This window comes from Perognathus longimembris, chromosome 7 (assembly GCF_023159225.1).
Source record: "Perognathus longimembris pacificus isolate PPM17 chromosome 7, ASM2315922v1, whole genome shotgun sequence".
NCBI classification, from domain to species: domain Eukaryota; kingdom Metazoa; phylum Chordata; class Mammalia; order Rodentia; family Heteromyidae; genus Perognathus; species Perognathus longimembris.
This window is the reverse complement of record NC_063167.1, coordinates 44,772,566-44,787,703: the sequence shown is the minus strand read 5'-3', so window position 1 is coordinate 44,787,703 and position 15,138 is coordinate 44,772,566. Positions and strand designations below refer to the sequence as shown.

General features: G+C 40.7%; 1 protein-coding gene across 1 annotated transcript in view; it reads right to left on the bottom strand.

Annotated features, from left to right (window-relative positions):
- The window catches only part of Cachd1 (cache domain containing 1), a 219,176-nt gene that overhangs the window by 20,515 nt on the left and 183,523 nt on the right, over positions 1-15,138 (bottom strand). Inside the window, exons 12-16 of the mRNA XM_048351479.1 lie at positions 14,733-14,850; positions 12,241-12,409; positions 6,543-6,685; positions 5,694-5,875; positions 3,895-4,005 (exon numbers count right to left, since the gene is read on the bottom strand). Coding sequence (XP_048207436.1) covers positions 3,895-4,005; positions 5,694-5,875; positions 6,543-6,685; positions 12,241-12,409; positions 14,733-14,850 — 723 coding nt within the window. The remainder of the gene's footprint in view (positions 1-3,894; positions 4,006-5,693; positions 5,876-6,542; positions 6,686-12,240; positions 12,410-14,732; positions 14,851-15,138) is intronic.

The window sequence follows — 15,138 nt, the reverse complement described above, 5'->3', positions numbered from 1 at the left end:
TGATTTTTCTTTATATAGAAAGAAAATGACAAAAAGTTCCCCTTGTGGGTTTTTTTTTTTAAAGTGCTGAGATTTGAATTTAGGGCTTCATGACTGCTACACATATGCTCTACCACTTGAGCTATACTTATAGCCCTCTCATATAATGTTATAAGGCTTTATCAATTTAAGAATACCAATGCCGGGCTGGGAATATGGCCTAGTGGCAAGAGTGCTTGCCTCACATACATGAAGCCCTGGGTTCAATTCCCCAGCACCACATATATAGAAAAGGACAGAAGTGGCGCTGTGGCTCAAATGGCAGAGTGCTAGCTAGCCTTGAGCAAAAAGAAGCCAAGACAGTCCTCAGGCCCTGAGTCCAAGGCCCAGGACTGGCAAAAAACGAAAACAAAAACAAAAAAACAAATAAGTATACCAGTGCCTAAGAGATGAGGTATTTAGTCAATGTTGTATAGTGGGTAACAAATAGATACAGGCATAGAAATTCAAGTGCCTTCAATTACGAAACATATTCTCTTAAGCAGTCAGGCAGATTAGAGGGCAGTCAGGAGTTTCTAGGCCATTTAAAACTATTTGATATCCTATAAAGAATCTGGGAAGGAATTATACTTCATACTTTATGAATGAAAACAGGCTTCGAATGGTTACAAGATTTACATGAAATAAATCAGGTCACCTTTTATTTTAGAGATTGGTAACCCAAATCTGTCTCTCTCCAAAATACTATAGCTTCCTCCCCTGCATAACTGCTATTTGCTTTCATATGACCAACCTGTCAGCGTGGCTCTTGACCACATAGGTCCAGTCTATATTTTCATCTGTATTAAAGATATTGTTACCATAGCAACTCATAAAGAAATTCCTAGAAAAATCCAGGCAAACCTATATTTCTAAGCATAACAGACTGGGATGTTTGTAGTGTTTATCTGAGATTTTTCTAGTTCAAAACACACATAGTCAACTCTAGTCCATCTTTAAGCTGCATTGTCATTCTCCAAGAATATGAAGCTAGATTCTCAGTCTACCAAAAATGTCTATGGAAGAATTGCAGCTGAGCTACTGAGAGTCACTGATAAGCAAGTGTTAAATTTGGAAACCCTTCTCCTGATTCTCAGTCAAACCACTTCTGGATTTTTATATATTTTTTTTTTTTTGGCCAGTCCTGGGGCTTGGACTCAGGGCCTGAGCACTGTCCCTGGCTTCTTTTTGCTTAAGGCTAGCACTCAGCCACTTGAGTCACGGCTCCACTTCTGGCCATTTTCTATATATGTGGTGCTGGGGAATTGAACCCAGGGCCTCATGTATACGGGGCAAGCACTCTTGCCACTAGGCCATATCCTCAGCCCTCAAACCACTTCTGAAAACCAATGGTGAATTGACATGCTTCATGGAGTGTGCAAGGAAGAGCTTACATACTTGCTTCTGACCTATTGAGGTGCCATGTATTTAAAGCCTGAATGGTATGATAATGAAAATAGCTACCAGTTATTTGAGTCTTAATAATGGCAGCGCCACACATTTTACATGAATTATCTCTTACTGTTATTATGGGCATTATCAACATGGCATTAAATATAGGCATTATCTCTGCTTTACATATGAAGCTTAAAGAGATCATAGAACAGAAAAATAATAAACAAGATTTTCTGAGTCCTTCTCATGTACCAGGCAGTATGCGCGCGCGTGCACGCGCGCGCGCACACCCCCCCCCCCCACCCACATACATACAATTTGATTTAGTTCTTTGTGTGTGCCTCAGTACTGGAGCTTGAACTCAGGGCATGAATGCTGTCCCTTAGTCTTCACTTCCATACTTTTGGGGGTTAATTAGAGACAAGAATCTCATGGACTTTCCTGCCTGGCTGGCTTTAAACCATGACCCTCAAATCTCAGCCTCCTGAGTAGATAGGATTGCAAGTGTGAGCCACGAGTACCTGGCATAGTTTAATTCTTAAAATAATCATACAAGTTGTGCCCTAGTATTCCCCTTTCCTAGAGTGGAAACAAAGGCAAAAGTATTTTTTATAGTTATACAACACTAAATGGCAACTCTACTACCTATGTACATTTTAGAAGGGGGGTTAGACTCTCAAGCTGACATATGAGGCCAAGATCATGTGTAATAACCTGAAAAACAAAACAAAACAAAAAAATAAACCTTTGCAAAGCCTATTGATTCCTCCATCACAGCCTTAGACTCTCACTGAGCGCCAGAACAGGTAGTTGATTTGTAACCTCAACTATGTTAAATAAAAAATTCACAGCTTTCAACAGTCAACTCACACTCAACCAAGCAAAATATGCAAATGATGAAGACTGTGGGCTGCATATTGAGCAGAGCCTATCTTGTGGAATACATATTCATCAAGTGAATTAGTAGGCAGAATCTAGGATTTGCATTGTCACATTCTGGCTTCTGTTAAATTTACATAGGTAAACATAACAATCTAAAGATTACCAAAAAGAAGATTTGAATTCAGGATTTTCTAATTTGAAAGTTTATCCTATTTCTGCCATGGCTTCATTTGGAAAGGCACAATCAATATTTGTAAATGAAAGAGTCAAAATTCTTCTCTTCATTCAAACACCAATCAAAGCATGTGTATCTACATACATAAGCACACTAATCTGTCTTGATTCTTACTCTCCTGCCAGGGGAAGAGAGCCAGATGGGACACCTAAAGGCTAAGACAGGCTTTACTGTAGCAATGGCTCAGTTTGGACATATTGTATTGTAATCATATTCCAAGAGGGTTGATATCCTCAAAGAAACTGCCTTTATTTTCTTTTCCTTTATTGATTAGGATATAGGGGAGGAATGACAAGTCTTACCCCCAACACTTGTAAGTACAGATGGCCTGTTAAGGAAAGTATGGAGAGATCGGTCTTAAAATAAGTGTTTACTTGTTTGTGTGTGAACTACTGTATTATGGAAGCAGCTGACAGAGACAGATACTATGCCCTACAAAGGGAATGAATATTGGGCTGGCTGCTAAGACATGGTTCCATGGAAACACAGGCCACCATATTGAAATTCTACACTACTGTTTCCCAATGAACCTGAGTTAGAGGAGTTTTACTATCATTTAGCATAGGAGCACAAGTTAAAAGCCATTAAGCTAAACAAGAAAATCTGTCCTTTATAAGGCAATCATCACAGGTTAAAAAAATCATATGGTTAAAAAAAAAGCGTTGATTTTTATAATGAAGAGATTATGTGACTTGCCTGTCCACCTATGCTTTCACTGACACTTGCAGCTTCATTAGCGAAGCCTCACATTGCTTCAGGAAATACAAAGCTATATAGATGGTGATATTGATATCATGCAACATTCTGGAAAAAAATCATTTTCAGAAGGCATTCCCTCTTTTTTGAGAGGCAATTTCAAAGGCACCAAAAGGAAATGTATGAAAACTCCCCAAACTCATATAATTCTACAGAGTTAAACTCAAACACAAGAGGGGATAGATTTGATGTTTTGGTATTTTTTCCTCATTAAAAATGCTCCTTTGCTTTGAAACCATTCTGGCAATGAAAGCTTTCTTGTTTTTATTGATATTTCTCTCACCATTTGAAAACTGGAACTTCTACAAATGACTCTAGTGACTCTAGCATCTTTCTTTTTCTTCCTCTTGTTACTGTGGCTGCCTAGATCAGGGCTTTCACTCACCCACCTCACACAATAACCCTGTGAAGGAGGCATTCCCTCCATTTTCTAGGTGTCAGGGGAAAGCTCAGGTCACCAGGGCAATAGCAAGGAGACTTCAAATCCTAGCTTGCCTCATTTCTAAGGTCATGCTCTTGCCACGAGTTTTTGGTGTCTCCTATTCTACTTGGTCTCTAAAATATTACTGATGGTACTAAAAAAATTAACCAAGAATTAATTAGATTACCTGGATGAATGAATTGTGTGACTGATGGTCACAACATAGCCAGCACCTCCAACATCGAGGTAAGGACCAGTCAAGGAAATCAACCCTGGGTTAGCGACTGCATGAAGATACCTAATGGAGACCAAAGAAAGGCATGTTATCTTAGGTCTAAACAACTACCCTGTCAATTTCAAAGAAGAGTGAGGTTGTAACTCTAAAAATATTATGTGCTTATATTAACATTAAAGTTCATAAAGATCTCAGGGTTTTGTTGTTGTTTGTAGTTTTTGTGCCAATCCTGGGGCAGCCTGGGCACTGTTCCTGAGTTTCTGTGCTTAAGACTAACACTCTACCACTTTAGCCATGCACCACTTTTGGCTTTTTAGTGGTTACTGGAAGATAAGAGTCTCACAGGCATTCTTGCCCAGGCTGACTTTGAACCTTGATCCTTAAATCTCAGCCCTCTGAGTAACTAGGGTAACAGGCTTGAACTGGTACACACTGGGGATTCTTAAAGTTTTTATGTCTGACTAGTATCAATACAAAAGGCTAAAATAATCTGAAATTCTCTTTCGTAAAACACAAATGAAGTCAGTATAAACCTGAGCCTTTGGATTTCTTATCTTTCTTTTTAATACAGTTTCATTACATAGTCCAGGGTGGCCTCAAACTTGAGATCTTCCTGCCTCCTCCTCCTAAGTACTGGCATTACAGGCATGTAACACCATGTCTAACTTATATCTGAGTGTTCTTTTTCTTTTTTTGGTTGGTCATGGGGTTTGAACTCAGGGCCAGGGTGCTGTCCTTGAGCTCTTTTTGCTCTAGGCTAGTACTCTACCACTATGAGCCACAGCTCTACATCCAGTTTTTGAGTGGTTAATTGGAGATAAGAGTCTCATGGAAACTTTTCTTCCCAGGCTGGCTTTGAACCATGACACTCAGATCTCAGCCTCTTGAGTGGCTGGGAATATAGGTATAAGCTACTGGTGCCTGGCTAAGGTTTTGTTTTTTTTCTTCTTCTTCTTTTTCTTCTTTTCTTCCTCCTCCTTCTCCTCCTCCTCCTCGCCATTGTGCAAGGGGGTTACCATTATGTGACCATTTATGTCTCCATTTAAGATAACCATTTATGTGTCCTGTGCTTCTTGATCATATCTGCACTTTTTCCTAAGATCTGTCATAGTGAGTAGGCTAGCAGTGAATATATAAAGAGATTAGTGAATGAAAAAGAAAGAAATGCACACGAAAATGCAGCCAGGGTTATTCGAGGTAGGAAGGAATGGGCAGGAGCTCACTCAAAAGTGAATCAGTTGATGTCTAGCACAGGATGAGAAATTCATTTCTAATGCCTGTGCTGTTCTACCTGCTTGTTGCTTTTCCTAGATACTACTGGCTTTGAAAACTTGAGTACAAATAGATTCCAGAAAGAAAAGAATGTTCCTGAATTTGTATGGGCTTATTTTCCACAGGCTACACATGAGCTATAGGAATTCCACGTCATCATCACATGTAATAAAATATCCAGGCCACCTACACCAACATCTATCAGGTAGGACTCAAACTGGTAGGAGGAACTGAAACCATTATAAAGCGTTTCAGTCTCAAAGTTTCAACAAAGAGATAGAAACACCACAGTGGAGAAAGCCTACAGAACTCTCCACAATGCTACTTTAAGAAAATGGCTCAAAACCAAGTTCACTCTCATATACAAGTGTCTTCCACATGTGATAACCTGATATTGTCCACAGTCATCATATCTCTCCAGGACTGGTAGGGGGGAGGACCTTTGACCATGGAGGGCCCCCCTTCCCTCCCAAACTCACCACTGTCTCCTAGTGGGATCAAATGCTTTGTCCATGAGGGAACCAGGATAAATTCTGAGGACGCCATTGGGCGTTGCTATGTAACGGCGGACAATGTAAGTGTTCAGGCTACTCATTTCCATTTGGGTCATCCATTCATCTGTGACGTGGCTGGTAGCCATTACTTCATTTCTGACCGAGAACTGGGAAACAAAGAAAGACATAGCAGGGCTTCTTTAAAACTCACATGAAAAGAGTGTGGGCTGTTGGCCGGGCTCCCTCACCCAGGTTGAGAAGCCAAATCTGATTACTTCTTAAATACAACAACAATCACAACAACAACAAACTTTGCACAGCAGATGGGTACAACCAAAGTGGATGAACACAAAACCATACAGAAATATACTTAGTAGATATGTGATTACTCTGTTCTTCACCATACCCAGGCTCAGTTGAGTAAGAAAAAAATCCTATAGTGACACACAAAAGATCTGCACACAGGCCCCCTTCCCTCCCATCTGGGCTCCTTGAAGGTCATATTTATTCCAACTGACAGCAGTGAGCACTTTTACTTCCTGATCCTGGGAAACAAATTGGGCCGAGAAAGTTCCACTGCTCTCCCCAACTCCACCTTGGAAAGGCTCAGGGTATGTGAATCCTGATAGAGATTCATTGTGTGGCCCTTTGGCCTCCTTAATCCATCAGAAGGCTCATAGCAGACCAGTCTGCCCTGGCTACCTGTCACTCTGGCTCTCTAGCGGAGAGCCCCAAATGCAGAGCTAGACTTTGGCACTTCAAAGATTCGGGGCTACATTCCCTCCTGGGCCTGTGGAGAGGGACACGAGAGATGGGCCTCCTGCCAGTACTCACTTTGAGCCCCGGGTTAGCAATGAGGCGGGTGTTGTCACTGAGATAGGCTGTGTAATGCTCCACCATGCGCTTTGTCTCTGGCTGGCTGAGGTGCTCGTATGGGGAAGAAAAGCTGCCAGCAGACAGCATGACGGTTGGATTTTCTGAAAGAGAAGCAAACAAAGCAGGCCTGAGAACACGGAGCCTTCTTCGTCTCAGGCCAAACAAAAGCATCACTCAGGCTCTGCCAATCGGTCTGCCACGGTGGCTTAATGCCTTCCAGAAGGAACAAAAGAGCTTGACACCGAGAGTAGAAGAAAAGGGAAAAGGGCCGCATATACTCCCTTCAGGGAGCGTATGGTCCTAAAAGTGAAGCAGCACAGGTATCCGTCCCAATAGGTACAAGGGCTGGAAATGGAAATTTAGAAGTGTCTTAGATCAATGTGTATGTATTAGGAGTGGGAAGCCAAATGGCTATTTCTCATTTGGTTCTCATTATATCTCCGTAGGGTATCTTGGAGAAAATTCTTTTATTAATCAAGAGAAGAAAAGCAGAGGCCAGAATGCCTTGCTGTGTGCTATTGATTCATATGCCCATGTACTCATGTGTCCTTTCATGCAAGCATGTACCAGAAAGTCAAACCACTTTGGATTTGGTCTGAGAGCCTAGGAGTGAGGGAAATAAAGGCAAATGTTAAGAATAACACAGTGATATGAAGGCATACACTTGGCATAGTCCTGTAGGTTGCAGAAGGACAAGAGCAGAGAGAAGTAGAGATGCTTTGGGAAGTGGCATTTTGTAATTTGTTGTAATGAGAGAATGGCACTTCAGGAAAGGCTGGTGCTTTTTTTTTTTTTTTTTTTTTTTTTTGCCAGTCCTGGGCCTTGGACTCAGGGCCTGAGCACTGTCCCTGGCTTCTTCCCGCTCAAGGCTAGCACTCCGCCACTTGAGCCACAGCGCCGCTTCTGGCCGTTTTCTGTATATGTGGTGCTGGGGAATCGAACCTAGGGCCTCGTGTATCCGAGGCAGGCACTCTTGCCACTAGGCTATATCCCCAGCCCGGCTGGTGCTTTAAGATGGATAGAGCACATGGGAGAGAAAGAATCCAGATATAGGACCCAAAGCTTTGTGATAGGAGGTAGACATAGAAGTTATACACTACATGCTGATGTACATACATGTGTACTAAACTACCTCAGATGACGCACTCTTAAAAAATGCTTTTTTTTTTTTTGGTAAACCAAAAAAGACCATGTTATTCTAAAATAATGTTCTCTCCCCCTTCTCCAGGTAGGGATTGGTATTGAACTGGGGTCTTTTTTTTTTTTTCTTTCAGTCGTGGGGCTTGAATTCTGGGCCTGGGTGCTGTTCCTGAGCTCTTCATCTCAAGGCTAGTTCTCTACCATTTTGAGGCACAGTGCCACTTCTGGTTTCCTGGTGGCTAGCTGGAGCTAAGAGTCTTATGAACTTTACTGCCAGGGCTGGCTTTGAACCATGATCCTCAAATCTCAGCCTACAGAGTAGCTAGTTATGGGCATAGCCATGGGCACTAGCACCAACAAACTAGGGTCTTGTACATGTTAGGCAAGGCTCTATCATGGGGTTAGCACCTCTCTCAAAATGCTGACAACGATTTAACATGTTGCCTCAAAATCCACATCACCAATGAAGTCAGAAAACATTTATTTGCCATTGTAATGTTAAGTGAAACTTGTCTGTCTTTGGTGACTCCCTCCACATTGTCTCTGGAGAGCTCTATCACCCAAGTAGCCATGGGTGGAATAGTGAAAGAGCCCCCAGGGAAGGTCATCACTTGCATAAGATCTGTTTTGGGGTCCTGTGATCAGTCAGTAAAAAGTATGGCATTTGAGTTGATGAGCTATCTTTAGCATTGATTCCAAGAAACAGTGCTGTCCAATTGAAATACAAAGCATTCCACGAATGTAACTTAAACGTTTTCAATAGACACAACACAAAATGAAAAGAAAAGGGTTGAATGCATGTTTACTGTTTATAAAATCAAACATTGAAAGCATCATTGTTAAGTTGGAATCAGTATAGACATATCATGCGTGTATTTTACACTCAGATCTTAATTAACTAGCCCCATTTTAAGTGTTCAATAGCTAACCTCAGCAAGGGGCTAATATACTGGATAGAATAGCTATGAGGTATTATCTAAGGGAAAATTTAAAAAAAAATCTGGTCTTGAGCCTCTTTCTCATAAAGAAAACTTGCACCAAACGTATACCTAAATTTTAGGGAAGTGATCTCATCTTCTCCAGTAGTAGTATTTAGCTTACTGACAGAGAACTTAAAGGGGTCACGAATATATTAGCTTATCAGTAAAAATTTTCTTATGAATATGATAAACGATGTCCTCTTTTGCGTAAAAGCAAACAACAAGCCCCACAAAATCAGTAGTCAAAACAAACAAAAGCATTTAATTTTTTCTTTGACCAATATTATAGGCTGTCTATAAATTGTGATGTTCTGGAATGTGTGATGGAACGGGTCACTTAGTCTGGCTTGGTCTTTCACTTTCATATTGAGGAAGTATTTTCTATAATGGAATTTAAAGGAGGAGCTCAAACCCCAGAGTTTTCATTTAGAATCTAGAAGAGTAGAGAAATCTTTCTTCCATACTCTTCCAACCTGTGCATACTCTACTGACGTTACTATATGTGATGATTTAAAACAACAACAACAAAAAAAAACTTTATTTTTTATTTATTTTGCTAGTCCTGGTCATTGGACTCAGGGCCTGAGCACTGTCCCTGGCTTCTTCTTGCTCAAGGCTAGCACTCTGCCACTTGAGCCACAGCACCACTTTTGGCCTTTTCTATATATGTGGTGCTGAAGAATCGAACCCAGGGCTTCATGTATACAAGGCAAGCACTCTTGACACTAGGCCATATTCCCAGCCCCTGTGATGACTCTTAGTTATTAACTTTTCTGAACTTAAATATTTTCAACATGGAAAAAGGGAACATCTGTTTTATTGTGTATACAGTAATATAGTGACAAGAACCACAAAGAGATGTGTGTATGTTGTGTATGTGTGTGTGTGTGTGTGTGTGTGTGTGTTGGTTTGTCTCTCCTCAAGAGCACTTAATCTGTTTGTTTTCTGCTTGCCTGCTTGCTTATTTAAAGCTCTTCCAAGTTTTGTTACAAAACAAACAAAAGAGCCACAAAGGCCTCCTATGTATCTGGTAAAATATAAATTATCACAGTCATTATAAAAAACATTATGGAGGTTTCCTAAGAAATTAAAAATAGTACTATCAAAGGAACTGGCTATCACACACTTGGAGATGTGTGTGTGTGCACATATATACACATACACATATATAATAATTACAGGAAATAAACTCAGCCTTTCAAAAAAGATATCTGTACTCTTAAGTTCATTGCAGCACTATTCACAATAGTCAAACAATGAACACAACGTAAGTGTCCATCACCTGGCCATTGAATAAAGATGATATTCAGACACAATGAAAATCTATGTGGCCATAAAATGGAAGAAATTCTGTGATTTCTGACAACTTGAATGGAACTGGAGATAATTATATTAAGTGAAGTAAGTCAGATACAGAAAGATAAGAACAGCAGTATGTTACTCATAATTGAACCTAGAAAAGCTGTTCATAGAAGTAGAATGGTGATTACCAGAGGCCGAGGTATGTGGTGGTTGGGAGGAGGGAGAAGGAATGATGGATAATGGGTACTAAGATATAGATATAGTTAAATTTAGTCTCATTTAAACATGACACAAGGTAGGAAACACTGCATAGTACCTTAATATGAATAAGTTTTGGCTTTGTACATCAATAAAAAATAAATTTTAAAACTCCAGAAAAAGTAGACTATAAGAAATGTAATAGGAATATACATAGGAATATAAGGATAAATTCACAGAAAAGAGTAATACATAGTAGACATTAATTAGTGTGTGTGTGTGTGGATATATATATATACATATATATATCCACACACACACACACACACACACACACATATATATGATCAACTTAAGTTTCAATGGTCTGAATAAATAATTTCACCAAAAGATTGTGGCTGAGTGTGGGGAAGTATACCAGTAGTTGCAGTACTAAGGAGGCTGAAGGAAGATATTTGAGTTCAAGGTCAACTTGGGCTAAATAGTAAGATTGTGTCTCAAAAAACAAGGATGAGGGAGAGAAATGGAAGAAAAGATAGATTGTCAAGATAGATTTTTTTTTAAAGCCCCCAAGATCAAATTATATGTTCTGTATAAGAAAAGCACTTTAGGATGTATATAGATTAAGTATAACTGTATGAAGATAAATCATGCCAATGCTAATCAAAAGAAGTTAGAGGTTGCTATATTAATTTCAAACAGAGCTGACTTCAGAGCAAGGAACACACAGAGGGACAAAAAGGGGGCTACAAAATGATAAATGCTACTTTTTGTGTTATTTTGGGAAGATTATTTATTTTTGCTGATCATGGGCTTGAACTCAGAGCCTTGATGCTATCCCTGCTCTCTTTGTCTCAAGGATAATACTGTACCACTTTGAGCCACAGCTCTACTTCTGGTTTTGGAGTGGTTAATTAGAGACAAGAGTCTCACAGGGGCTTTTCTGCCTGGGCTGACTTCAAATAACAATTCTTAGATCACAACGTCCTGAGTAGCTAGGATTATAGTTGGGAGCCAATGGCCTCTGGTGGGAAGATTATTTATTTCTGGTAATCTCTCTTTTTTTTTTTTGGCCAGTCCTGGGCCTTGAACTCAGGGCCTGAGCACTGTCCCTGGCTTCCTTTTGCTCAAGACTAGCACTCTGCCACTTGAGCCACAGCGCCACTTCTGGCCGTTTTCTGTATATGTGGTGCTGGGGAATTGAACCCAGGGCCTCATGTATACGAGGCAAGCTCTCTTGCCACTAGGCCATATCCCCAGCCCTATTTCTGGTAATCTCTATGTCCTCTTCTGTCACAGCTCAACTCTCTATTTTCCACCCTACCCCATATTCCATGTCTGCCTCCTGACTTTAATGAGGCCATAACTTTGCCTTTCTTTTTTCTTTTTCTTTTTTTGCAATGTTGGGAATTGAGTTCTGGGCTTTGAGCTTTCAAGGCAGTTGTTCTGTCACCTAAGCCAACCTTCACTTTTTTTACATTATTTTTGTGAGAGAGTCTCACTTTATACTCAGCCTGGCCTGGACCATCATTTTCCTGTTCATACCTCCTCGCATTGCTCAAGATAACAGACACACAGCCAGTCATTTGTTGGGATGGGGTCTGGAGAACACTTTGTTTTAGCCTGAGCTGGCCTCAAACTATGATCTCCTTATCAATGTCCCCCAAGTAGCCAAAATCACAGGCTTGAACCACTCACTGTATCCAGCTCTGACTTCCTCTATACACTGTCTTGGGCTCCCTCTTTCCTCAGCACTTGCAGAAAGCTGAGGGTGACTGAGGAACAAGGAAGGGAAAGTCTGCTTCTGGGTCCACACAAACTCTGCTGGGGTAGGCATTCAGAGCTTCTAGAGGAGCACGAAACTTCACCTGAAATCAAAGCTTGCCCATTTCCCCTATTTGTCCAGATTGGTTTACTCTGAGAGCTCTAACATCTACTTCACATGTTCACTCCCACCTGCTGCTTTGGGCATTGGTAGGTGGTGAGTAGAGGGGACACGATTCAAACACAGGAGGCTGCAATGCACACAGCTTTACCTAAGGTTGCTAGTTGCTTGAAGTGGAGGCAGGCACTAGGCTGGCCAAGGAGATCCAGACGGTGGTACAGCAACTTGCTGCTGGGCACAGTGTTGAGGTTCTTCAGCTGTTTGACAGGTATTTCTGGTTGTATTACTACAATACACAGTATAAAGGAAGTGTCTTGTACCTGGAAAACAAATCAGTAAGAATTTCTGACACAAAAAATGAAGGGTCCACAGAGAAAGGGACATTACCTAGATGATTTTCTGCTGTTTCTGTGTTTTCTAGACTCACTTGAAAGGTGCTAATTATATACTTGATGAGTGAATGAAAGACACCAAAACAAGGGACAGAAAGTATCATTCTGGCTTCTTTTCTTGTTGAGGGATGTTAGTCGTAAAACAGAAAATCATGGGGCGAATGAAATGATAGGAGAGAAGCACTTTTGAAAAATGGGAGCTTAGTCCTTCTCATGTGTATGAGTTCTTAGACATAAGATAAAAAATATAATAATGAACACTTCTATTTGGTTTTAAATGTAATTACAAGTACATAATTGACAGGCACTGGAAGCTCATGCCAATGATCCTAACTACTCAGGAGGCAAAGATCTGAGGATTGTGTTTTAAAGCCAGCCCAGGCAGAAAAGTCTTTGAGACTCTTACCTCCAATTAGCCACAACCAACAAAAATATAAAGCAAAAATTTTTAAAAGCTGGAAGTGAGCTAGGCGCCTGTAACAGCTTCATGCCTCTAATCCTACCTACTCAGGAAAGAGGTTGAAATCTGAGGATGGCAGTTCAAAGCCAGCCTGGACAGGAAATAATTAACCACCAGAAAATTGAAACTAGCACTGTGGCTCAAGTGAAAGAGCACTAGCCTTGAGCTGAAGAGATCAGGGGCAGCGGCCCAGGCCCTGAGTTCAAGCCCCATGACAAAAAAAAAAAAAAAAAAAAAAGCTGGAAGTAGATCTGTGGCTCCAGTGGTACAGTGTCAGCTTTGAGAGGATTTAAAAAAAGGAAAAAAAGGCTGAAGGACAGCTCCCAGGTTCTGAGTTCAAGCCCTACTACGGAACAACAACAACAACAACAAGTATAACTGGGGTGGGGAATGTGGTCTAGTGGTAGAGTGCTTGCCTCGTATACATGAAGCCCTGGGTTCAATTCCTTAGCACCACATAAACAGAAAAAGCCAGAAGTGGCTCTGTGGCTCAAGTGGTAGAGTGCTAGCCTTGAGCAAAAAGAAGTCAGGGACAGTGCTCAGGCCCTGAGTCCAAGTTCCAGGACTGGCAAAAAACAAAAGTATAACTGGTTTTGCATTAAGTGTTCTGAGAGTATTTTTGAAGGTGCCTGTGAATCTTCACTTTAAGAGAAAAGATCAGAGATCACCCAATAAAGAATCCATTTCATTCATCTTGTTTTCAAATAACACCTTCTGTTTTCCTGGTCAGAGCTGATCAAATCATCACTAAAACTCACGGGAAGCACAAATGCTACTGGCACTCTGGCCCAGGCTGGGTTTTCAGGGCAGGGTAGGGATGTATGCTCTAGCTTAAAGTTTGAAGCTCCTTTTCAGGAACAGTAGTACTTGCAGTCCCACGTGACTTATAGAAATGGGTGCCTGAACAAAATTTAGTGAGAAAACATTCACTGAAAAATCAAAAGCCAATCTCTGACTGCCTTGTCATCATAAAAGATGATGTACACATAACAATGAAATGGTTTTCTCAGATTATGTCTGTCTTTAAATGGGGTATCAATTAGATTAGGAAAGAGACATGTAAAAGATTTATTGTAAGAGAGTGAGGACAAGCTAAGTCAGAACTAGTGTTCAACTGTCTTATAAAGCATCTCAAATATCCTTGCTGATTAGGAGAAATTTTTAATGAGTCAGGTTAGAGTTAAGGGTTAGGACTTCTGAGAATGGCTGTAGAATCTTTAAACACAGAAGCAATTTAGATCTTCCTGGAATTGCTTTTTAAGTCCTGCTGGCAAAGATACTCAATTAGATTAGCAAATTTAATCCTCTTCCTTGATTCCCTGAATTGAAAAGTGGCAGGGTGTTCTGAGGCACCATTTACAATGCCCTTTCTGCTCAACCTCTCACAGTTGTCCTATAAGGCATTTTCCTAGGTTGCAGGAATAATGGGATATACTTTTATAACCGGGTCTATTCTAAAAGTAGCACTGTAAGGTATTTCTTTAGAAAGCACACTTAGAAAAGATAGGTATTTCTAATGCGTTCTTAGCTGATAACGTAGCTTCCACATTGAAAGGAACTATGGTGTTTTTGGAGGGGTGTCCATGACTGGGAAGTATCTGCCACAAACAATTAGTGGTCATATAAATACCAAAAGAAAAAAGGGTTATAAAACATCCATGGAATGCCTCATTTTTCCCAAACACTTTAAAAATTGTTCAAGTTATCTGCCCAGGTCCCCCAGAGCTCCTAGAAGAAAAACAGCACTGTATCTGTCACCAGTCACACCAATGGTGACTTCCTCCCACTCACCATCTTCCAGGCGTAGCTGACATTGTAGGCTTCCTTTCCAGTCTCCCTCAGCTTGTTTATGTGCCAAGACAGGGAGGAGTTCACAGGGACTGCAATAATCTGGCTGCCCAGAGGGAGGCTGTGTGGGAAAACAGAATTAAATACTTCAGGCAAAAGACAAAATTAAGCACTTAATTAAAAGGCAACGAAGAAGCTGTGAGTCAATGACCACCTCCTGATTTCTGAATAGCAATGAAGCTCATCACTTTTGAAAGACATCATGTGAGGTTTTCAATTTTGTAGAAGCATTATGTCAGCTCGGCATTAAAAACATTCCTTACTCTTTCTGCTTTCCCCAGTTCTAATTCTTTCCAGAGACCAACTTGTCTCAAACCACCCGGTCATTAATTTTCAACCAATGAGCACA